The sequence below is a fragment of the Corvus hawaiiensis genome, chromosome Z (assembly GCF_020740725.1).
Source record: "Corvus hawaiiensis isolate bCorHaw1 chromosome Z, bCorHaw1.pri.cur, whole genome shotgun sequence".
Classification (NCBI taxonomy): domain Eukaryota; kingdom Metazoa; phylum Chordata; class Aves; order Passeriformes; family Corvidae; genus Corvus; species Corvus hawaiiensis.
This window is the reverse complement of record NC_063255.1, coordinates 22257543-22281329: the sequence shown is the minus strand read 5'-3', so window position 1 is coordinate 22281329 and position 23787 is coordinate 22257543. Positions and strand designations below refer to the sequence as shown.

The following is a 23787-nucleotide window of genomic DNA, read 5'->3' as shown; positions in this document are numbered from 1 at the left end:
CGCTCCGCTCCGTCTTCCCTTGGGGAAGCCGCGCGGCTCAGCGGGATCGGCCCTCACGGATGGGTTTGTCCCACGGCCCGTGGATGCCGAGCTCCCTTCCCCGTCCGTAGCACCCGCCCGCCGCAGCCCGGGCCGCTCCTCGGCCCGCGACGATCCTGGGGCGGGAGCACCCGTGCGTGGGAGGGGACTCCGCGGGGCGGGCCGAGCCGGGCCGGGCCGGGCCGGGCAGGGAGCGGCGGAGCGCGGCGGCGGCGGCAGCAGGATGAGGGAGGCGCGGTTCAGGGACCACTTCTGGGTGAGCGGAAGCACTGCGGGACCGGGGCAGCGGGGGCAGAGCCAGCCAGAGCCGAGGGGGCGCAGCTGGAAGTGGAGGGATCACTGCTCTCTGGTTAGAGTTGGCTCCAAAGCCAACGATCATGGTCGTGGGGTGACTTTGCTGAGTGCTCTGGGTCGGTAAAACACTGCCGCAGGGTGCCCAGAGAAGCCGTGGTTGCCCCATCCCTAGAAATGTCCAAGGCCAGGTTGGATGGGGCTTGGAGCAACGTGGAATAGTGGAAGGTGTCCCTGCCCATGGCAGGGGGTGGAATAGGATGGGCTTTAAGGTCCCTTCCAACCCACACCATTCTGGGATTCTGTGATGCCCAGCAGGCACTGCCCACCCATGCACAGAACTCCTGAGAGTTCTGGCTTTACAACCTGCTCCATGCAGCCAAAATAATCCCAGCAAGTAGCTGCTGCCTTGCTGGAGGAAGTCAGTGCCAGGTTGAAGGATTTGATAACATTAATTGGCCATCGGTGAATTACTTGGAGACACCATGGCCAAAAATGTTCTCTTGATGTGGAGCTAATCCCGGACTAGGAGCAAATCACTTGGTGTGTGCTGCTACCAGCTGCTGAGCCATGGAGGAAAACCCACGGTTCAGAGAAAACCACAATTTATTCTTTTCAGTCTGAATTATGCTTTTATAAAAGGAGAAGTGCAGGAAACCCACATATCTGCTGCAAAACTTCAGCTCTGTGGCTACTCAGTTCCTCTTGTGGTGGACCTTCATTCCAAGTACTGGCAACCAGGAAGTAAATTACCAAATTTGGTCTTTTGGGGCTGAAAACCTTCATCTGTGAATGGTACTTGGGGTTTCCCAGATGTTGCTTGAAAGCTGCTCCCATCTTGTAGGATGTGGAAGAGAAGCACAAGCCCCAGGAAGAGCTGGCACCGGGTTTGGGGCTCCTGAGTGTTGAGGAATAAGTGCAGAACACCAGGCTCACCCAGCATCATTAGCGAGTTAACTGGCAGAGGGTTGTCAAATACGTGGAGAATAAAGCCAACTTTGCATCTGGCTGCTGCTTCCCAGCTATTTGTTGCAGAGCAGTTTTCCAAGGTGCTCCCTTTGCTTTGCAAACAGGCAGAGGGAAGGTTTTGAGGGTGGTGGCAGCATCCCCCCAGGCTGGGGGAATAACTGTGATGCCAGGAAGGCTGAATAGACAAGGTTTGTCACGCCTCAGTGGCACATTGCATTGAAGAAGAGCTGCTCGCCGCAGGGCTGACTTCAGCTTCTTCTGTCTAGTTTGTTCCTCTCCAGCTGTGGTGTGGTGCTTTTTGAAGGAGGATCCTGGAGGAGGGGGCTCAGTAGGAGAAAACACCAGCACAGGAGCAGCCTCCAGCTCCCAGGGCAAGGTGGATCTGGGGCATTGTGTGGGGCGCTCACTCTTGCCTGACCCCTTTTACTGCAAATACGGCTATTTCCTGAACAATCCCTGGTTCTTGCTGAGCCCCAAAACACTTGGTGCTGCCAGGGATTTTTCCTGGTTTTTGTTCTTTCTGAAGCCTTCATGCTCCAAGCCCCCTGACTGAGGAAATGTGCCTGGGGCAGGCAGCTGGGGTGGAGGTTGGACTGGTTGGGAACGTGATGGATGTGACTCAGTGGAGAGACTGAGGCCCCTCTGCGGTCATTGGGCCCATGGAAAAGGCAGGTACCACCCCAAGCAGCTGCCACACCACGTACTGGTGACTGTGCATCAGCTGTGAGGGCTGGGGAGGAGGAGGGGAGTAAGGGCAGGAAGCAAAAAACAAATCAAGATGAGGTGTGGAGGGCTGCACATCCAGCTTCTGCCTGCTGCTGAGTGCTGTGAGTGGGTATGCACTTCCTCCTGCAATTTTCCTCTTAAATGGCTTTGCGTAAGGCAAAAATAGAAGAAGTCTTTGCCAAAGCAAGTGATTTCTTAGAATCAAAGAAGCATAGAGCAGTTTGGGTTGGGAAAGACCTTACAAACCATCTAGTCCACCACCCTACTATAGTCAGGGACACCTTCCACTAGACCAGGGTGCTCCAAGCCCTGTCCAACCTGGCCTGGAACACTTTCAGGGATGGCATAGCCACAGCTTGTGTGGGTAACCTGTGCCAGTGTTTTAACACCCTCATCAGAAACAATCCAAAGAATTCCTTCCTTATATTTAATATGAATCTCCCCTCTTTTAGTTTAAAACCATCATTCCTTGTCCTATCATTACAAAGAGCTTGGTGAGGCACAACTTTCATCTTCTGTAGGTTCTTCACCTATCAGATAAGGTGAGATCAAGAGAACCATTGCTGCATGATTCTGGGCAGGTGGCAGATGCTGCCACACATTGTTCTTCAGTGGTGATGCTGGCTCAGCTTCAGGTCTGCTGGTCCAACAAAATGTCCACGTCTTTTTTTTTGCCCCAAATTAACTCATCATCCCACACTACCTGCAGAATCCCTAAATACTGGGAAAAATGTATGTTATTCTGGTGGGGGCAAATTTCTCAGTGGTTAGGACAGCCTGATGAGAAGGAGGAGACTTTGGGAGTGCTCCAGGGGAGACATGCTCCAATTGACAAGACAGAGTCTAAAAAATGTCCAGGCCCTCAAAACCTAGGCCAGTTTTGGTATTGAATCCTCCAGCTTTGAAATGTGGCTGGTTGTGAGTGATGACCTCCAAATTTCTTTGTGTGGATAGGATGATAAGGGTGAGGGTGGTGAGACCTTGGCACAGGTTTCCCGGAGAAGCTGTGGCTGCCCCTGGATCCCTGGCAGTGTCCAAGGCCAGGTTGGACAGGGCTTGGAGCAACGTGGGATAGTGGAAGGTGTCCCTGCCCATGGCAGGGGGTGGGACTGGATGAGGTTTAAGGTCTGTTTCAACCCAAACCATTCTTGGATTCTGTGATTGTATGCTAAGCTGCAGCCCACCCTTTGCTCTGTCGGGGTAGCAGGGCTGTGCTTCTAGCCTCACCTGGGGACTGATTTAGTTTTAAACCCCACCAGTTCTGGTTCCTTCGGTGGGTGCTGTGTCTGTTCCTGCACTGGCTCCTGTTCCCTGCTGGAGCTGATGGTGTGATATTCCTGATGTGCTCTGTCGGGAAAGCACGGGGCTACTTGGCTCTCTGCGCTGAAGTTTGCTCTTGGGTCTCAACACAAGATGATAAATTTTCTTAAATAAAGAGGTTTGCTCTCTGGCACCCCACTGCAGCTCCTGCTTGCTCAGGGACTGAAGTCCGGACATGCCTGAAGCCGAACATTTTTTGCCCGGCATGCTCCAGCTCCCATGTCACTCCCTCCCACCAGCTGTGTGTCCTGCCTGCCTGTGAGAGAGCTGTGCAAAACCAGAAATACCCCAAAGCTTGTGTTTGTTTGTCTTTGCCCTGCCTGTAGTGATTGCCACAAGTTGGGCAAGCATGACGCTTTGTTTTCATTTGTTTTTGCAATCTGCTCTTCTTCTTTCACTATGTGAGGTCTTCTCTTTCACTTTTTTTCACTTTCTTTCTACATGCCTTGTTCTCCACAAGCTGATTCTTGCACGTATTTCGGGTAACCCAACAGCCTTGGGTCTCATCACTGCACTTTGGTGCTGTAAAACCATATGGTAAAAATAGAAATGACAGTAATGCTAAGAACCGTTCTAATTCTGATCTGTGGGTTAACAGGTTGCAACTTGAAGAGTGGAATTTTGGTCATTTGGTTTTAATGAGACAATGCTCTGCTCCCTGCAGTGTATTTAGAGATGCTGCTAAAACAACCCATGGCTGGGGAGGACGCAGCCCTGGGTTCTTGGGTTTATTCCCTGGCTGCTGACTGATGATGTGATGCTGGATGTTTTACTTCCCCTTTCCCCTGCTTGTCCTTCTCTAAACGGGGACTGGCTTGGTGAAACTTAGCAGTGTTGTGAAATCCCCAGGTCATTGTTTCAAAGGAACAAGGTAGGGTTTGTGGGAAGAAGAGGTCGTTTCGTCAAGGCAGGATGGTCCATTGCTTTTGGCTTCTCTGGGACAAGCAGGGAAGGTGTTGGCGTAGGGGGAGGAAACTTCAAATGGAAAATTACTAATCAAAAAGCTGCTTTTTGCAGGAATACTGATCCGAGGTGGGTGGATTTGCAGTGAGGCCTTTTCCTCCCTGCAATGAGTTTTGTCTGTCCTGTTGTACCCTCCTGGTTATGGGGTGGGGAGGAACTGCAACCTTGTGCAGGCTCTCCTCACTCTACTCCCCGCAGGCACCAGCATAAGCACTTCTCTTTGTCTCAGCAACTTCTGCAGGATACTGAGCGATTCTGAGGCTGCACCCTGAGCAAGGACAGCACAGCCAGTTACAGTTGCACAGTGTTTCTGACTACTAAAATAGTCACCGGCTTCTGGTGCCTTTCTCTAAGCACACAAGGCTGAGGAAACGTACTGAGAGCTTGGAATAAATATAGATCTTTCAAGAGATGGTTCATGAACAAGTGCAGTGCCCCAAACCTTTCAGTTTGGGAAGGCTGGGACAGACTGATGGAGGGCAAAAAGGCTCTGCAAGGGCATCTGGGCAGGCTGGATCCATGGGCTGAGGCTGGTGGTGTGAGGGGCAATGAGAACAAGTGCCAGATCTTGCACTTGGGCCACACCAAGCCCTGCGACTCCAGGCTGGGGCAGAGGGGCTGGAAAGTGTCAGGAAAAGCCCTGGGGGTGCTGGTGCCAGCAGCTGGACATGAGCCCAGGGGTGCCCAGGTGGGCAAGAGGCCAGTGGCCCCTGGGCTGTCCCAGCCAGGGTGTGGCCACAGCCCCAGGGCAGGGCCCGTCCCCTGTGCCGGCACTGCTGAGGCACCTCCAGTGCTGGGGACAGCTCTGGGCCCCTCAGGACAAGAGAGACATGGAGGGGCTGGAGCGTGTCCAGGGAAGGGAACGGAGCTGGGAAGGGGCTGGAGCCCCAGGAGCAGCTGAGGGAGCTGGGAAAGGGGCTCAGGCTGGAGCAAAGGAGGCTCAGGGGGGACCTTGTGGCTCTGCACAAGTCCCTGACAGGAGTGGGCAGCCGGGGGGGTCGGGCTCTGCTCGCAGGGAACAGGGACAGGAGGAGAGGGAATGGCCTCAGGTTGAGTCAGGTGAGGTTTAGACTGGATTTTAGGGAAAATTCCTTCATGGAAAGGATTATTAATCCTAGGAACAGGCTGTCCAGGGCAGTGTTTGAGTCCCTATCCCTGGAACGATTTAAAAGCTGTGTGGATGGGGCACTTGGGGACATGGGTTGGACAGTGGTGGGCTGGGCAGTGCTGGGGAGTGACTGGACTCAATGGTCTTGGATGGCTTTTCCAACTTAAACATTTCTGTGTTTCTATGTTTCTCCAGTGCCATTTGCTTCATAGGGTGTGTGTCTGCAGGGGTTTTCCGTGTAAAGTGGGGCAGAAGATGGAAACACCAAGGTCAGCAGCTTGCTGTGACTCAGACAGGATCATGACGTGCTTTCATATCCCCACCAGAGCATTTTAGCCCCTCTTTTGGCTGAAGATGTAACCAAATCCCAAAACATCACAAGCAGCACGCAAATTCCTTCTCCTTACTGAGTCCATTGGGTGCAAATCCAGGCAGCAGATCAGGAAGGGGGGTGCATGTCCTGCAGGCTCGGGAAACATCAGGTGCTGCTTTGTCACCTTGAAATCATCCGTTTGCAGTTTCCATAGGCTGTCCTCTAAATAGCACATGGGCTCAGAGCTCTGCCCAGCAGGGAGGGCCAGGACAGATGTCTGCTGGAGAGTGGCAGGAGAGGCCCTCGTGCTCTGTTTGGGCAGGGCTTGGTGCAACTCCCCTGTTGCAGCGGGGTCTCCTGCAACATGCATTAGACAGCGAGGCCCGTGGAAAGAAATAGGGAGCAATTCTTGATAGAAGTTTCAGAGATCTTTATTCTCCAGGCACATGGCCGGGGGACTGCTGAAGAATCGAGCAATCACCAGACAAGCAGGGTCCTCCCTGGGCAGGAGAACACAAAATAAGCAATGGGGAACAGGATTAGGGCACATGTGACCAGGGAGCAGGGAGACCCCATGCCTAGGCCATGCCTCTACCCCAGGGTCCCCTCTCCCAGGACCCCATGGCAGGCGGGGAGGAACCCCAACACTCCCCGTCCTTCATACCTGTCTTTGGGTTAGTTTATTACGTTTTTAAATCTTCTTCTCTGTTCCCATGGCTCTGTTCTTGCTGTGTGGCACTTCCATTGCTGTCACCAGCCCTGCCTTTGCAGTCACAGAATCCCAGAGTGGTTTGGGTTGAAAGGGACCCTCATGACCATCCCATTCCACCCCCTGCCATGGGCAGGACACCTTCCACTGTCCCATGTTGCTCCAAGCCCTGTCCAACCTGGCCTTGGACACTTCCAGGGATCCAGGGGCAGCCACAGCTTCTCTGGGCACCCTGTGCCAGGGCCTGCCCACCCTCACAGACAGCAATTCCTTCCCAATATCCCATCCAGCCCTGCCCTCTGGCACTGGGAAGCCATTCCCTGTGTCCTGTCCCTCCGTGCCTTGTCCCAAGTTCCTCTCCAGCTCTCCTGGAACCTCTTTAGGCCCTGCCAGGGGCTCTGAGGTCTCCTGGGAGCCTTCTCCAGGCTGAACACCCCCAGTCATGCTGGTCCTTTTGACTCTTCCTTTGCCAAACCTGCTCAGAAGGGTGCTGCAAAGGCTGATTTCACACTATACAGCCCTGCCCAGCTCTGTTTGGGACCAGAGTTCCTCCCATGGAAGCCTCTCACAGGGGGATTTAAAAGCCATGTCGATGTGGCACTTGAGGACATGGGTTAGTGGTGGCCGTGGCAGTGCCAGGGAATGTTTGGACTTGATTGTGTTAGAGGGCTTTTCCAACCTAAATGATTTTATGGTTCTGTGTTTCATGTAACACCTTGCACCCTGGGGTCTGGTCCAGCCTTGGGTGCTTAGGAAACACACATGTGCTGGAATCAAATCCTTCTGCTGTAGGAGGAAGAGTGATAAAACAAGGAGCTTAATGCACATTATTGATGGATACTCCCAGTTTTCCCCTTGACCCGTCTGCCTGGCACAGAGAGCCCAAGAGTCCCAGGCAGCAGAGCAGGATGCAGGAGCCTTTGGGTGCCCCTGGACATGCAATGATGGGGCTCTGACCCTCCCTCCTGCCTGGGCTTGCAGTGACCAGCAGTTGTGCTCTGCATCCATTTTGTTTCCTTTGAAACGGGGGATAGGAATTCAAGTTAGGCTGTTCATTTTGCAAATGTAATGAAGACTGACTTCAGTGCAGTGTTTCCTTTTCACAGACCTGATTAGTGAAGATGTAGAGCAACCTGAGAGCTGGTTGTTACCAGTACTAACCTCATTTTGGAGGGACATTGGTTCTTTGTAAAGGAAGTTTGGTTTCTGCTTCAGTCCTGCTCCACAGTCCGGTCTTCTGTGCATCCCACAGACACAGCAGAGCTGATCTGGGATCCCTGTGGATTTCCTGTCAGTCCCACTCCATCAGATCTCCCCTTCACTTCTTGCTTTCTGGTCACTGGCAGTCAAGTACTTGAATAGGGAATTCCTCTTAATTAAATCCTTCCTTTATTGCAAATACCAGCCCTGTTCTCCTCATTTATTGCACCAGGAATAAGCTCTTGAGAAATCCCCTCTTCTGCTGCCCGCACTTTAATGCCAGATCTCTGCATACTCTCATCCTGGCTTTGAACCATGTCCTGAACCTCTCCATCCTGCCACTATTCCTCTTCAGGTTTCTCGATAACCTTCTGTGGCTTTTGTTTCCTGTTGCTGAGCTTCATACCTGCTCCTACTACTGCTCCCTTTCTGCATCCTCTTCCCCTATATTTCTCCCTGTGTTTCTTTCCCTGGAGGTGTTCAAAAGGCACGTGGATGTGGCACTAGTCTTTGTTCCAGAAGACAACAGGTGGAACCTTCTGCTTGGCTTGCTGCTTCTGCTTCAGGTTCTGTCCAGAGTGGGAGAGTTCATGGTCTTTGCACTATCAAAGCACTTAGGAGCCCTGCCCTTAGCCTGGGGTGGTAAATTCCCAACAGTCATAGGGCAAAAGTCCATTTTTTGTCCTAAGGTGCTTCAATGCATGGGAATGGGGAAAGAATGGGGTAGAGTAAGTCAGCCTACATCATTGCTGCACCTATCTTTTTCTTTTCTTCTCTTTTTCTTATTTCTTTTTCTTTTTTTTTCTTTTTTTTTCTTTTTCTTCTTCTTCTTTTTCTTCTTCTTTTTCTTTTTTTCTTTTTTTTCTTTTTCTTCTTCTTTTTCTTTTTCTTTTTCTTATTCTTTTTCTTTTTCTTTTTCTTTTTCTTTTTCTTTTTCTTTTTCTTTTTCTTTTTCTTTTTCTTTTTCTTTTTCTTTTTCTTTTTCTTTTTCTTTTTCTTTTTCTTTTTCTTTTTCTTTTTCTTTTTCTTTTTCTTTTTCTTTTTCTTTTTCTTTTTCTTTTTCTTTTTCTTTTTTTTTGTTTTTCTTTTTTCTCTTTCTTCTTCTTTTTCTTCTTCTTCTTCTTCTTCTTTTCATCTTCTTTTTCTTCTTTTTCTTCTTTTTCTTCTTTTTCTTCTTTTTCTTTTTCTTTGTCTTCTTCGTCTTCTTCTTCATCATCTTCTTCTTCTTCTTTTTCTTCTTCTTCTTCTTCTTCTTCTTCTTCTTCTTCATGCATCAATGCAATATATGTTTTTAGGAATAATTTGCAAGAAAACACTGACCCTTCAGAAGTCTTTAGCAAGTGGGAATGGCATAGGTGTACCTTGTTTCAAATTGCCACCATTGCTCTTATTCTGAAGTCTCTCCCACCCCTAAAAGAAAAGATTTTATTTCCTGAAGAGGCACTTGCATGCTTTCTCCCACTGAGCCATGGCCTGTGCAAATGCCTCAGGAGGTGGCAGTGGCCCTGGATTGCACTGACAAGGACATGACTCCTGTTCCTGTGTTTTCAGAGCACGGATCTGACCAGCACAGTTGGCTACGACAGCATCATTCAGCATCTGAATGATGGCAGGAAGAACTGCAAAGAGTTTGAAGACTTCCTGAAGGAAAGGTAGGGAGCTGCCTCTGGCAGAAGGTTGGGTTGAGCCTGGAAGTGATGCTGTGGCACTGCTCCTTCTCCTGGTATTCCCAGTTTGATTTCTGCCATGTGTAACTGTCCACTTTGTTAAAATGCTGTCCCATGAAGTTCACCTTGCTGCTCACCTTGCAGAAGATCAGGTTGGAAGATCTTGGCCTAGGAGAGGCACGGCTTTGTCCTGACTTTGTCTTTGTACATTATGAACGCCCCACAGATTCAGTGTTAAAAAGTGGTAGGGTTAGGTACTGCTGTTATTAATCAGAGGAGATGACCTAAGCAGAGGTTCTGTGGCTACAGAAACAGCTGAGAGGATCTGGCCATGTATTTTGCCTTTATGGTTCACCTGGTTAGGAGTGGCTAAATGTGAAGAGCATTGTAGAACACTGTACATTGAATCAATGTCATGTTGGCAGTGACAACTGGAGAAAACCAACCTCTGACTGCATGACTTGGTACAGAGCAGCCTGGAATAAACATAATGGGCATGAACAGGAGGAGAACTGCACTTAGAGGTGCCTAATGCACCGACATCTGTTCAGGCTGTAATCCCATGTTCCAGAAAAACTTGGGCCTTCCAATGAGGAAGTGGACCCTGAGAACCACGTCTCACTCATCCATGACAATGCAGAGTGCCAAAAGCCTCCTTCACACCCTGTGTCCTCTTCATTCTTGAAGGAGGTGTAGGTTGCCACTGAAGTGTCTAGCCAGGAGGAGATCAGAGGCTGGACCTGGGTTTGCCACTCCCTGGACTTGGCCCCGCTGTCCAGCATGGCTGTTACACAGTCCCAGCTATGGAGAATGTGCCTGCTGGATGTTTTGTCTCAAACAAAGTTCATGGGAATGCTGTTAGGTAGGAAAAAAAAAAAAAGATCTGTAATATGTATTTTTTTTCAAATTCCCTATTAGCTTCTGGAGTTTTTAGAGTTAAGGTAGGTGAATTTCACTGCCAAACTCCAGAAATCAACCACCCAGGGGTCTGCCTCTGTGTTAGAAGTTAAGGCATTTTAGAAAGTTACTTGTTTTATTCAGTAGACATTCTAATGGCAGCCTCTAGCAGTACTTGTTCCTTTCCACTGGCCGCAGACAGCTAGGATTGCCCACATGGAGAGAACTACACTTGACCAAGCAAGTCCAGCCCTGGTTGTCTGTAGTGATTTCAAAGCGGCTGCAGAGAACTGGTTGTTCTTACACTGCAACACATGGGCTCTCTTTTCCTCCTTCCTTTCTTCCAAGAGGGGGAGGTAATGTAGTCTCTCAAGGGTGTTATTTATGTCACCTCACAAGATTTGGTCTCTTCTTCAGGTGCTCTTCCTAAGGATTAGTGCCAGGTACAGAGAGTACTTACTACCACACATTGACAGAGGGCAGTTAGGTGGGATATTGGGAGGGAATTCTTCCCTGTGATGGTGGGCAGGCCCTGGCACAGGATTCCCAGAGAAGCTGTGGCTGTCCCATCCCAGGAAGCATCCAAGGCCAGGTTGGAGGGGGCTTGGGAGCACCCTGGGATAGTGGAAGATGTCCCTGCCCATGGCACAGGATGGAATTGGATGAGCTTTGAGGTCCCTTCCAGCCCAAACCAGTCGATAATTTGTGACTCTATAATTTCTCTCTTTTCTCAACAGGGCAATTATAGAAGAAAAGTATGGCAAGGAGCTCATTAACTTGTCAAAGAAGAAGCCCTGTGGGCAGACAGAGCTGAAGTAAGTTCACAGTCTTCTGTGTTTATGGGTCTTTCTGGAGCAACCAAGGAGGAAGAGAAGGAAGGAAGCTGTGGGAGACAAAACAGAATTGAAATGTGATTGGAGTGTTCAGAAGATGAGCTGAAATAGTTCTCATGAATGAACAATGCCCCGCTGGGTTCTGCTTTTCTTTGAGTTGGACCCCACCAAGTTCCCACCAGCCACAGATTAACCAAAGCACTGTAGACGCTCGGGGGGGTGTGGGCTGGTGGGTCAGCAGAAAGCTGAGGATCATGAGACCTTGGGTTAGCTCTAGACAGATTTTGTGCCAGAGGGAAGTACAGGTACTTCCTTGACTCAAACCTGGTGGACCTTCAGAGTCCAGAATGCTGTGGCCACTCCATTTCCCAAGTGACCCTTGGCGCCTTCTGCTTCCTCTTTTGTTTCTGTGCTTTATACAAGCCCAGACTGATGTTCCCTGGTCATTTACTTACAGTTTTATATTGAGGTGTCACATAAAATGTTTCTGACATCTTTACTGTGCAATATTAATAGGGAGAATAGCTCCCTACTTTTCCAGCCACTGGCAAATGCACCACGTTGAAATCGTTCATCTGTTCCAAATGATGGTTTTAGGAGGTTGCCTGAAACATTTGTCATGAAACTTTGAATTTTTAATAGCATCCAGTGTTCAGAAAAATATAAAGTATATCTCAAACCAAGTGAACTGTGTTATACCTGCTGAGAGGGGGAAAAAGCTGGAGGTGCTAAGAGGGTAAATAAATGTGCTTTGAGGTACTTTGGTCAGTGTTGAGTGAGCTCTGTTTTGGGAGAGGTGCTCTGCTGATGCCTGTGCCTGACTGTGCTTTCCCACCCTTTTTAATGCCCTGCCCATGTTTTTCAGCACACTGAAGAGATCCCTTGATGTTTTCAAGCAACGTAAGTAATTCTTTGTGTTTGCCAGGACACTTGGCAGCGCCAAAGCCTGAAGGCAACTGCTTGGGAAGAAAATAACAGGGAAATCTCTAAAGCTGTGCAGTGCTGAGGACAGGCATAGGCTGTACTGCTGGCCTGGCTCATCCCAGCGTGTGGGGTTTGGGACAAAGTGAGCCAGGGCACAGGTGGGACAGGAGACACACAGGGAATCATTTTGGGGATCTCTTGGGCTTTCAGATCCAGGTGCAGCTCAGAGGTCATCTTTATGTTGCACATAGGAAGCTCATCTGGAGTTTGTTAGGCTTGTCCTCTTCACAAACACACAGTAACTCACACCTCAGACCTGGGGACAGCTCTGGGTCCCTCAGGACAAGAGAGACATGGAGGGGCTGGAGCGTGTCCAGGGAAGGGAACGGAGCTGGGAAGGGGCTGGAGCCCCAGGAGCAGTTGAGGGAGCTGGGAAAGGGGCTCAGGCTGGAGCAAAGGAGGCTCAGGGGGGACCTTGTGGCTCTGCACAAGTCCCTGACAGGAGGGGGCAGCCAGGGGGGTCGGGCTCTGCTCGCAGGGAACAGGGACAGGAGGAGAGGGAACGGCCTCAGGCTGGGCCAGGGGAGGTTTAGGTTGGATATTAGGGAAATTTTTTCATAAAAAGGGTTGTCCAGCCCTGTCCCAGCTGCCCAGGGCAGTGTTGGAGTCCCCATCCCTGAAGGGGTTTAAAAGCCGTGTGGATGTGGCACTTGGGGACATGGGCCAGTGGTGGCCTTGGCAGTGCTGGGGGAATGGTTGAACTTGAGGATCTTAAGAGGGCTTTTCCAACCTAAATGATTGTGTGATTCTAACTGGAGCATGTAAAAGATGGTGCTTTGGCTGCCACGCATTGTCATGTGTCACATCCTGCCAGGGTACCATCACACAGCGCCTCGAGGGTGAGAATCTGCTATCCTGTGCCCAGTCCACCCCCTGCCCGATACAGGTTTCTTTGCTGCCCCTGTGGACCTCCCTAAAAAGGCTCTGCCCTCACCACTGCTGACTGTTGACAGCTGTGTGTTTGGAGCAGCTTTGGGGGTTGAATCATGAGCTGCCATTTGGCTCCACTCCCATGGTGAGCTTGCTGGGGTGGTGTTTCACGGTGTGGCCTCTCACTTTCAGCAAGAGCAGCTTGAGATTGTTTTAGCCTTCATTTTTCTGTGCTCCAAGTTGGTGCCTGCTGTCCTGGGGCAGTGCAATGTGTTGAAACATGCCTAGATTTATCTGCATAAGGGGGAGAATTTTCTCAAACTGGGGGGCAGGTCCCAGCAGGATTGATCCTTACATTGGCAAGCACTGCTTGGAGGCTGCTTCAAACAAGTTGCTGCTTTTTCATGTTTCTGAGACTGGATGTGTGATGTGTTGTAAGCTGACATGAGAAACAGTCTCTTTAGGAATATACATATAGATACTGAATTTATTTTCTTTTTGCAGAGATAGACAATGTGGGACAAGGTCACATCCAGCTGGCACAAACCCTTCGGGAGGAAGCAAAGAAGATGGAGGACTTCAGGGAAAAGCAAAAGCTGCATCGGAAAAAGGTCAGGCACTGTGGGAAGATGTGCCTTCCTGCAGGGTGCTGATCGTGCCCCAGCAAGGGGCTGATCCCGGTGCTGTCTCATGCCTTGCCCCAGCCCCCACCACATCCCCGCTGCTGGGAAGTGCTGAGTTCCTTCCTCTGTGTAGTAACTGTGTTCGACTGTGTAGTAACCTCCAACTTCCTTCTTCTCACTTCCACGTCTTCTTCGTGTGCTTTTTGGGGTCAGCCGCAGCACTGGAATGTTTTTAAAGCATTTGTTTATAGTGCTGTATGATCTCCATAGGGGCTGCTAAAACAGCCAAGCCTTTTAACTTCCTCTGGCTTGAGATTCCTTTGTCTGGAAAACCAGGGGAAACTGCTAGAGCCAGGGACTGGCTTGTACCTAGCAGAGGGGAGTGGGCTTCCCAGTTTTGCCAGAGTCTATGGAGGTGATACAGTACTATATATTGCTAGGATTTAGTTTGTAGAGCTCCTTTGCGTACACAATTCAAGGCTTAGGCAGAAGCATAAAAGATGAGTTTTGTGAAGATGTTTTGTGTTAATGGAGGTCCTTAAACACATCTCAGTGTGGCTCTTCCTCTTCTAAACCACACGGTGTGTCCTGGAGCTTTGATGGTCAGTGATGTGCTGACCCCAGGTCTGTTGTCTTCACAGATCGAGCTGATAATGGAGGCGATTCACAAAAACAGGAATCTGCAGTACAAGAAGACCATGGAGGTAAACCGAATCTGAGGCTGTTTCTTGCCATGTGGGTTAATGCTGCTCACACACACACAGACACACAGAGTGCTGGGACAGGCTTAAATGAGAAGGGTTTCCTCTTCTGCTGTGACTCAATGCTGTGTCTGTGCGAGTGGTGTGCAGGCTGTGCTCAGGAACATGCCAAGGACAAGGCCAGTGATAGCATTGCAGGGTTGGATACAGATGATTTGGAATCAGAGAATTATCTGGGTTGGAAAAGGCCTCTAAGATGCTTGAGTCCAACCATTTGCCCAGCACTGCAAAGCCCACCACTAACCCATCTCCCCACGTGCCGCATCCCACACCTGTTTTGAACACTTCCATGGATGGTGACTACACCACTGCCCTGGGCAGCCTGTTCCAGGGCATGAAAACCCTGTCTTTGAAGAAGTTTTTCTGAATATCTACTCTAAACCTCCTCTGATGCAACTGGAGGCCATTTCCTCTTACCCTATCCCTTGCACCCTGGGAGCAGAGCCTGACACCCCCCTGGCTGCCCCCTCCTGTCAGGGAGTTGTGGAAAGACAGAAGGTCCCTCCTGAGCCTTCTTTTCTCCAGGCTGAGCCCCACCAGCTCCCTCAGCTGCTTCTCATCAAACTTGTGCTCCTGCCTGTTACCCAGCCCTTCTCTGGACATGTTCATGGACTTGATTGCCACTAGCTTTTCACTGCAATCCAAGAGCAGCCTGCCTTGCAAGGCTTTTCCCAAGCTGCAGGGCACCTTTTGTGCCACTCCCTGCTCTGCAGGCAGCCTGTTCCCTCTCAGGCTGAGCTTTTCCCCAAGGCCTCCCCCTGAGGTGTGTCTGCATCTCGCTGTTCCCGGTGTCTATCCTAGGCCAAGCGTCTGTACGAGCAGCGGTGCCGGGACAAGGATGAGGCAGAGCAGGCTGTGCACCGCAACGCCAACCTGGTCACACAGAAGCAGCAGGAGAAGGTACAGGAAGTGGGTGGCCGGGGGGTAGGGGGAAAGGGATGTCTTTCCTTGCAGCTCTCCTGCCCCACAGCTCTTCTCCTAGCTCTGGGTTTTGGGGTGAGGTGAGGTGGCTGGTGATGTTCCCCAGTGGGGCTGCAGTGCCATTGGTGATGCACCCAGGCTCTGCTTCACCTTCCTTCTCTCTCCCGTTATTGGCAGCTGTTCCTGAAGCTGGCTCAGACGAAATCAGCACTGGAGGACACTGGTGAGTGTGGAAATACCATGCTGGGAGGGCAAGGGAAGTGTTTCCAGGGGCAGTGGGTTGTGAAGCTGTGGAGTGGCTTGTGGGGGAGCTCCAGCCCTTTGGTCAGACACGGCTCCTCAAAAACACCTGCCCAAGGTATTGGCAGTGGGCAACCTCCCTGGAGAAGCCTGCATGGCCCCACCAAGGCCGTGTCCTTCTGCTTTACCTCTCATCTCCCAGCCTTTTACCTTCTAGTGAAGGGATTTTTTTATTGAATGTTAATCATGGAATTACAGAATCATAAAATGACTTGGGTTGGAAGGGACCTTAAAGGTCATATTGTTCTAACCCCACTGCCCTGGGCAGAGACACCTTCAGCTGAAATGTGATTTGTCTCACAGACAGGAGTTACCAGCAGAGTGTGACCACACTGGAGAAGATCCGGGAAGAGTGGCAGAACGAGCACATCAAAGCTTGTGAGGTAAATGCCCCTAAACACCTCCACAAGGGTGGTCCTCTGGGTTTGCAATACTGGCTGCAGGCCTCAGGGACAGTGCAGATTTGTCTTCTGAGTATTCCCCTGGCAGTGAAGCAGCAGGATGTATTGCAGCTAACCCTGGGTGTCTGTCTCAAGCTTGGCTTCTGGATTCAAGGCCCCACTGCTTCAAGGTTTCCACTATTTTTTTATTATTTTTATTTTCCACCACCTTTTAAAATTGGCAGAGTCAAGGTAGTGACATTTTTGCCCATTACCTGCGTGCATGTTTGGTGTGGCTGTCATCTTGAACAGCTGTGGTCACCTCTGGATACTCAGTGTCTCCAGGCCAGTACATCCTAGAGCCTCAACAACAACTGGAAGAGTCTGTCTGAAACTCTGGAAGACTTTAGATGACTTCTCAGCAGAGGCTGGTGGTGGTGGGGGATGCAGGTGAAGCCATCTCCACATGCAAGCTGTGCCAGGAGTTGTTCAGCTTGTGTCTCACAGACTGTGCAGTAGTGTGGGAAACCCTCTGAGTGGGTGTATCAGCCTGAAGCAGACTGCCTCACAGAGAAGTGGTCCAGCAGGGATTTCTAGCACATGCTGGGGAATTCCAGACTGGTAGCGAGAGGGCTGAGCAGCTGCTCTGCTGCTGGCCTGTGATCTGTGACTTGGGGATGGAGGGATTGCGAAGATTGAGATTTTATCCCAGATCTGCTTCAGGCTTGCAACCAGCTTTCCCATTCCCAGCTGTGCTGATCCCTTTCCAAGTTACCTCTCATCAGGCTGCTATTCTACTGTTCCCTTTTGAACTGGAATTTGCTGTCTGGTGTGTGTGGGTGTCTCTGTGCTGGTGTACTTTTGATGTCTTCTCTGGAAGTCTCTAGGATGGAGACACAGTTTAGTGGTGGGTTGGCAGTGCTGGCTTAGTGGTGGGACTCGATGCTCTTAGACAGTTTTTCCAACCCTAACGATTCTGTGGTGGGGAGTGGAAAGCAGCAGTTTCACTTTTGCAGGTGGATCACATGGAGGTTTTCCTCTCCACGTGTTGAAAAGGTCATAAGCGGTAGCAAGTGTGTATGTTCATGGAAATATATAAAAGCATGTGAAACTGAGGTGTACCAGGCAGCAGATTTCAAAAGGGTTTAAACCTGCTTGGAAAAGGGTTGGGCTGGAAAGAGCAAGAAGACCAACCAGTCAATACACCTCTGTTTGAACCTGAGCCAGCAGTGTGCCCTGGTGGCCAAGAAGGCCAATGGCACCTGGCCTGGATCAGAAATAGTGTGGTCAGCGGGACCAGGGAGGTCATTCTTCCCCTGTGCTCGGCACTGGTGAGGCCACACCTCGAGTGCTGTGTCCAGTTCTTGGCCCCTCAGTTCAGGAAGGACGTGGAGATGCTCAAACGTGTCCAAAGGAGGGCAACAGGGCTGGTGAGGGGCTTGGAACACAAACCCTGTGAGGAACGCCTGAGGGAGCTGGGGTTCTTTAGCCTGGAGAAAAGGAGACTCAGAGGTGACCTTATCACTTTCTACAACTCCCTGAAAGGTGGTTGTAGTCAGATGGGGCTTGGTCTCTTTTTCCAAGCAGCAACTGACAGAACAAGAGGACACAGCCTTAAGCTGCACCAGGGGAAATTTAGGTTGGATGTCAGGAAGAAGTTTTTTACTGAAAGAGTGATAAAGTTCTGGAATCGTCTGCCTGGGAGGTGGTGGAGTCACCATCCCTGGATGTGTTTAAAAAAAAATTGGATGTGGCCCTCAGTGCCATGGTTTAGTTGAGCTGGTGTTAGGGCATGGGTTGGACTCAGTGGTCTTGAAGGTCTCTTCCAACCTGGTGATGCTGTGATTCTGTGATTCTGTGTTTTCATACATCCCCAGTGCTTTTTATATTGCTCCATAACTGGAACATGGAAATGTTAAAAAAAAAAAGTACATGTGGCACGTGGGGAAATGTGTTAGTGGAGGCCTTGGCAGTGCAGGGGTAACAGTGGGATTCGATGATCTTAGAGGGCTTTTCCAACCTAAATGATTCTGTGACACAAGGGTACCTGTGTAAGGGAAGTGGGCTGGGACCACAGGAGCACAGGGTACCTTGGGAACCTGTACTGCCTTTAGGAAGCTGGGTTGGTCTCCCCAGAGGTAGCAATGTGCAGGGTGGTCCCCTCCACATCAGTCCTGCAGATTTTCAAGCTTAGCACTCACCTTTGAATTACCTGGTTGCATAGAGGGATCATTGCTCCTCGGGATGAACCAGAGAACTCATGGCTTCCTTGTTTCCTGCAGAAGACCGACACCAACTGCTCTAGGCAGTTATCTTTGTTGTGACACGTGGGGGTGAGAAGCAATCAGGACAAAAGAGATTTGCCCTCGTTTTAAGGATGTTTTGGACAGTTTTGTCTGTGTCGTTTCAGTTCTTTGAGACTCAGGAGTGTGAGCGGATCAACTATTTCCGTAATGCCCTCTGGCTCCACGTCAACCAGCTCTCCCTGGGCTGTGTCCAGAATGATGAGGTACCTCAACTGAAAATCTTAATTTTTCTGCATGGGAGGCAAAGTCAAATTTGTTTTCCTGGGCACCTAAGCTGTGTTCTGTCCAAGTTGGGCTGCGGCCCTTGACTGACCACAGATACCAGCATGAGCGGGCAAGCAGAAGGATTGGCCAAAACTGTTGCAAATGGGGTTTCCTCTGGGATTCCCACATTTTTTGAGGGTGGTGAGGCCATGGCACTCGGTGCCCAGAGAAGCTGTGGTTGCCCCATCCCTAGAAATGTCCAAGGCCAAGTTGGACGTGGCTTGGAGCAACCTGGGACAGTGGATGGTGTCCCTGCCCATGGCAGGGGGTGGAATGGGATGGGCTTTAAGGTTCCTTTCCAACCCAAACCATTCTTGGATTCTGTGATTCCTGTGACACTGAAGCTTGTGTGCTGCGTGAGTACTGGCCTTTCACTGTGTGTGGGAAGCAATTGGGAAAAAACCTTATTTTTTGACCTGATGTATAGAAATGCATTTTATTTCCCTTTTGCAGAAATATGAGGAAATCCGCAAGAGTTTAGAAATGTGCAGCATTGAGAAGGATGTTGATTTTTTCGTAAATTTACGCAAAACTGGAAGTTTGGCTCCAGGTAAGAGCTTAGTAGAATCTGACAAAGTAGTGCTACTGCTCTGTACTCCTCATGGAGCTGGCTGCTCTGGTCAGCATCTTTTTGTGTGCAGAAAACACTCATTTTGCATTTCATTCATTGCCATGCAGCACTAGTCTCTGTCACTTTTGACAGCCCCTGGAGATAATAGTCCTGTTTTTTTAGTTTCCTGATCAGGTGTTTTCTCAGAGAGGGGAAAGACTTAGCAGCTGAATGTTGGTATAAAAAGTATTTTATGTCTATAAGAGGCCTGTACTTTACTGCTGTCAACTTTTCCTAGCTCCTGTTGTTTATGAAAACTACTATAATGCCCAGAGAAATGTGACTCCAGTGAGAAGTCCAGCTCCTGTACCTATATCAAGGTAAGGAGTGTAACATGTACAACTGCAATTGTTACTGCAAATGATGCTCGCTCCCCCAAAACAGGCATATTTTGTTCCTTTCAGTCTATTGGAAGCTTGCCTTGAGGGTATTAGAGAAAAATGTTTGCTTGCATGGCTCTTGGTGTGATCTGTCTGTCTGAGGGGAGTTAAAAGCATTTGTGGGTGGAGGGAGGAACTGCAGAGCCGGATTCAGTCTTGTGGGACAGAAGCTGGGCAGGGAGGACACGGTGAAGGGTTTTTCTGCCGGGGGCAAGATAATGACTGGGGCCGAGGCTCATGCTAAGGATGAGTTGCCATTTTGGCTGCCACACTGGGAGAGGAGTCATGTTCAATTATGGCTTCCTGATGTCTCACTCTGGGCAAAGGCATGTACAAAGATGCACCCTGAGGCTCACTCATGAATTTTTCCTTGAGTTAGTGCTTTCTGGTTATTTTTTCCTCTCCCCCTCTGTATCAGGTTCAGTTCCCATGTTTGCCAAGCGGCGTGTGGGTGATGAGCCCACCATGACTTGCTTTGTCAGGTTTCCATAAAGCCCAGGCTGGCCAAACCTCTTGCCCTCCCACCAGCCCTGCGAGGGCAGCTGGGGGTGCAGAACCAGGGCAAAGGGAGTCCCTTAGCCACGCAGATCCTCAGCTCTGTGTTTCCTTCTTGCAGGAGGGGACCCCTGCCCACCCCGACCAGCGCACCAGGTGAGTTACTGCTTTGTGGGCTTTCTGGCCCCACAGAGGAACTCTCTCTTCAGCCCTTGCCCAAAGTCCCTTTCCAGCTCTCTTGAACCCCCTTTAGGCACTGGAAGGAGCTCTGAGGTCTCCCTGGACCCTTCTCTTCTCCAAGTGAACACCCCCAGCTCTCTCACCCTGACTTGAGCCTCATTCACTCTTGCATTCCATCCCTTTAACATGGATGGCCAGTGTGTGGTGCTTCTGTTCCATTTAAAGTCATGTAATGAGCACTTTTCATGGGAAACCTGAAGGGGTTTTTTTGTGCTCTGTGTTTCAGGGGAGCCTGATTATGCCACAGTTGATGGCTACAGCTTGGTACATTTCTAACAGTCACAGTAAGTACCCACTTTTGATGAAGAAATGGGGCATAAAAGAAAGAGGGTGAGGAATTTTTTACCTGGGCAGATAGTAAAATGACAAGGGGGAATGGTTTTATACTAAAAGAGGGTAGATTTAGATTAGTTAGCAGGGAGAAATTCTTCCCTGTGAGGGTGGTGAGGCCCTGGCACAGGCTGCCCGGAGAAGCTGTGACTGCCCCATCCCTGAAAGTGTTCTAGGCCAGGTTGGATGGGGCTTGGAGCAACCTGGGATAGTGGAAGGTGTCCCTGACCGTGGCAGGGGGCTTAGAATTAGATGGTCCTGAAGGTCCATTCCAACCCCAACCATTTTGTGATTCTGTAAGAAAGGATTTAAAATGAGATGAAACTACACAGAAGAGGGACAGTGGAGAAAGAAAGGTCATTGGTTAAGGGATGACATTTTGAGGTGACTGGAAGTGATGCTCCTGTCAGCCCTCCCATCACTTATCTGAGCTGGAGCTGTGGTTTAGACACTGTTGATCCTGTTCTCTAGGTTTTCCAGAAGGCAGAAGACACTGTTGGTCTGACCAGCATGGCAGAGGTGGTGTTTCCAGTTATTTCCAGACACACAGAGCTGAAGTTCTTCTGCTTTTAAAGAGAATATTTGAGGACTCCAGTATTTATTTTTACATTCAGAAAGTGCTTACTAAAATCTGTGCCTTTGATCAGCAAACTCCTTGGATGGATCTTCACACTCAGAGGAAGAAAAGGACCAGATCACCAGGGGTGATCTGTGTCAGAAGAAGTTTTTTATTTGAAGTTCTTCTAAAGTGCAGCCATCTAGAAAGGCTGGAGCCTCCCACTCTGTAGATAACTAAGAGGTTGTATGTGCCGAGAGCAGTGCTGCATGATGCTTTGGGCACACTGGCTTGTGTTCAGGGTATGTACATCCCTCTCAGATCTCAGGTTTTGTGTGTTCCTAAAGTCTTTTGCCTGTTTCTTAAGTCTTTCATTAGTGGGGATTAAACTTGTCATTTAGATCAAATTTTACTCGTATCTCTCAGAAATCTTACTTAGAGGGGCACCAGCCGTTCCACTGCATGTCTGGCTTAGCTGTAGGTGTGCTCCAGGCTTAAGCGCTGACACTCGAAGCTGATTTGCATCTACCCAGGGAGGGGCTGTACCACATCCAACCTGCTGGGAGGTCCCAGGAAGGATCTGAAGGAATTAGTTCAACTCTTCCAACCACCTCTGCCATGAGGTTCTTGTGAGCTTTTAGGTTCATCAGGTTGTCCCTGGTAAGCTTTGGAGACTAGGGCTTGGAGCAACGTGGTCTAGTGGAAGGTGTCCCTGCCCATAGCAGCAGGGAGTTGGAACTAGGTGGCCTTTAAGATCCCTCCCAACCCAAACCGTCCTGGGATTCTCTGATTCCATGATTTAATTAACTTCTGTGATTCTCTAAACTTTGGACTTGTTCTGGCTATGCACCACTGGAAACAAACTTACCTACTGCTGGAGCCGTGAAACTTGTTTTCTGAGCAGATCTCCTGAAAGTTTCTGCCCTTGTTGGTACCATATATATATATAGATATGATTATGTCTTTGATTCAGAAGCTTACGTGCTTCAGGGCTGCTGGTCTCTCTGATGTCCCTGTGTGCAGTGCTGCTTCACTGCTCCTCACTGCCTTATGACACTGCACACAGGGACACAGGACATGGGGATAAACACACAGTTTACTTGTCTAAACCTGGTGCCAGGTCACTAACCTGGAGCAACAGGATTTGCTGTTTTTATGATGTTTTTCAAGTTGCATCTGCATGGCTTCAATATGTGCCTTAGCCCATCAGTCCTAGGGTCTTTTACTGTATTTATTTGTGTGGGGAAGATGACAGCGAGCTCTAAAATCTGCCCTGCTGCCTCACAGTGAGTTGTGTGAAGTGCACTTGCCAAGCAATTGACTATCCTATTTTATTTCTGAAAGACCAAGGACACAAATACTCTTCTGAAGGAGCCTGCTGTAGTCTTAGTTCTATAAATATATATATTAAAAAATAAGTTTTGAGTCTTGTGTTGTGGATATGCATTCTTTTTAAAAGTTGTCATGTTCACTTTCTGTTGGGGATAGATTTGGGACCCATTCAAAGCATCCTAGTCTCTTCTAGAAGGAAACCTACAAGATCACATCCTTTACCTTTATTTCAATACCTTGCTCAATACCAACACAGTAGTGTGAGAAAACACCCCAAAAGAGAATGGCATGAGAAGTGCTTATGATTAGCCATGAGCTGCAGACCACGCAAGGCTGTTTGCCCTGGAAGAGTGTCTGCTCTGCAATAACTTGCATGGTTTATTTTCTGGGATTTTTCCACTAACTGAGCACAATAGTTGCTGTTAGGCTTTTCTGGATGTAGAGGTCCCCAGTGAGGCTGAAACTTGGCTTGCACATTTACTAAGAGCACAGAAGTAATCCCAAAATAGGGGTGCTGGGGAAGGTTTCTCCCTAGACCCACATACAGTTTACCTTTCCCATAGATAGTACAAATTCCAGGTTACGCTAATAACATGAGGACTTCTCAAGCCCTAAGTACAAGGTCCCACGGAGAGAACGGTGCCTATTCAAGGCCATTAACTGGACTGTGATGTGTTCTGCAAGGTGCCACTGAGTGCTGGGCGCACTCATCCTCCTGGGGACTGGGAGAAGTCACTCCTGTCCCAGTGGGGTTCAGGCCCTGCTCCAGCTTTTGCTCCCTGGGGGTGACTGGGAGGATCTGAGGGACAGCAGTTCCAGGCCTGGGGCTGAGCCAGCATTCCCGCTGTGCTGGAGGTGTCTCAGGCCCTGGGGCAGACAGAAGCGACCTCACACTCCCCATCCTTGCTAGTGGGGCTTGGCTTCTCATCCCACGTTCCCTCTGGCAGAAGCTTGGGCTGACCCTATGGATGGTCTTTGAATCCCTATAGCAGTCTCTGGTTCACTATAAACTATCTCTGGGTCCCTATGGACAGTCTGTGGGTCCCTATAGCAGTCTGTGTGTCCCTGTGGAGGGTCTGTTTGCCCCTGTGGACGATAGATCAGTCGCTTTGGATGATCTGTGTGTCTCTGTGGATGATCTCTGGGTCCCTGTAGTGGACCCTGCTCATCCATGGAGTGTCTGTCAGTCCCTATGGACAGTCTGTGGATCCCTATGGATGGTTTCTGGGTCCCTACAGCAGATCCCGCTCACCTATGGATGGTCTGTGGGGCCCCCACGGACGGTCTGTGTGCCCACGGGCGCTCTGTGTGTCCGCATGGACGTTCTTGTGGGTCCCCTACGGACGCTCTGTCAGTCCCTGTCGTGATCTGTTGGTCCCTATGGCTGTTCTGTGTGACCC

The 23787-nt window shown here is 49.9% G+C and overlaps 1 protein-coding gene across 1 annotated transcript; it reads left to right on the top strand.

Moving 5' to 3' along the window:
* The first annotated feature begins 216 nt into the window (after positions 1 to 216).
* Positions 217 to 22486, top strand: PSTPIP2 (proline-serine-threonine phosphatase interacting protein 2). Its single transcript, XM_048292679.1, has 15 exons — positions 217 to 295; positions 9190 to 9290; positions 10940 to 11017; positions 11901 to 11935; positions 13394 to 13500; positions 14154 to 14216; positions 15075 to 15173; positions 15372 to 15417; positions 15798 to 15877; positions 18285 to 18383; positions 18898 to 18994; positions 19293 to 19374; positions 20051 to 20085; positions 20396 to 20453; positions 20971 to 22486. Exons 1-14 carry the CDS (start codon positions 263 to 265, stop codon positions 20443 to 20445), a joined length of 1005 nt encoding a protein of 334 aa, XP_048148636.1. The 5' UTR covers positions 217 to 262; the 3' UTR covers positions 20446 to 20453; positions 20971 to 22486.
* The last annotated feature ends 1301 nt before the right edge of the window (positions 22487 to 23787 follow it).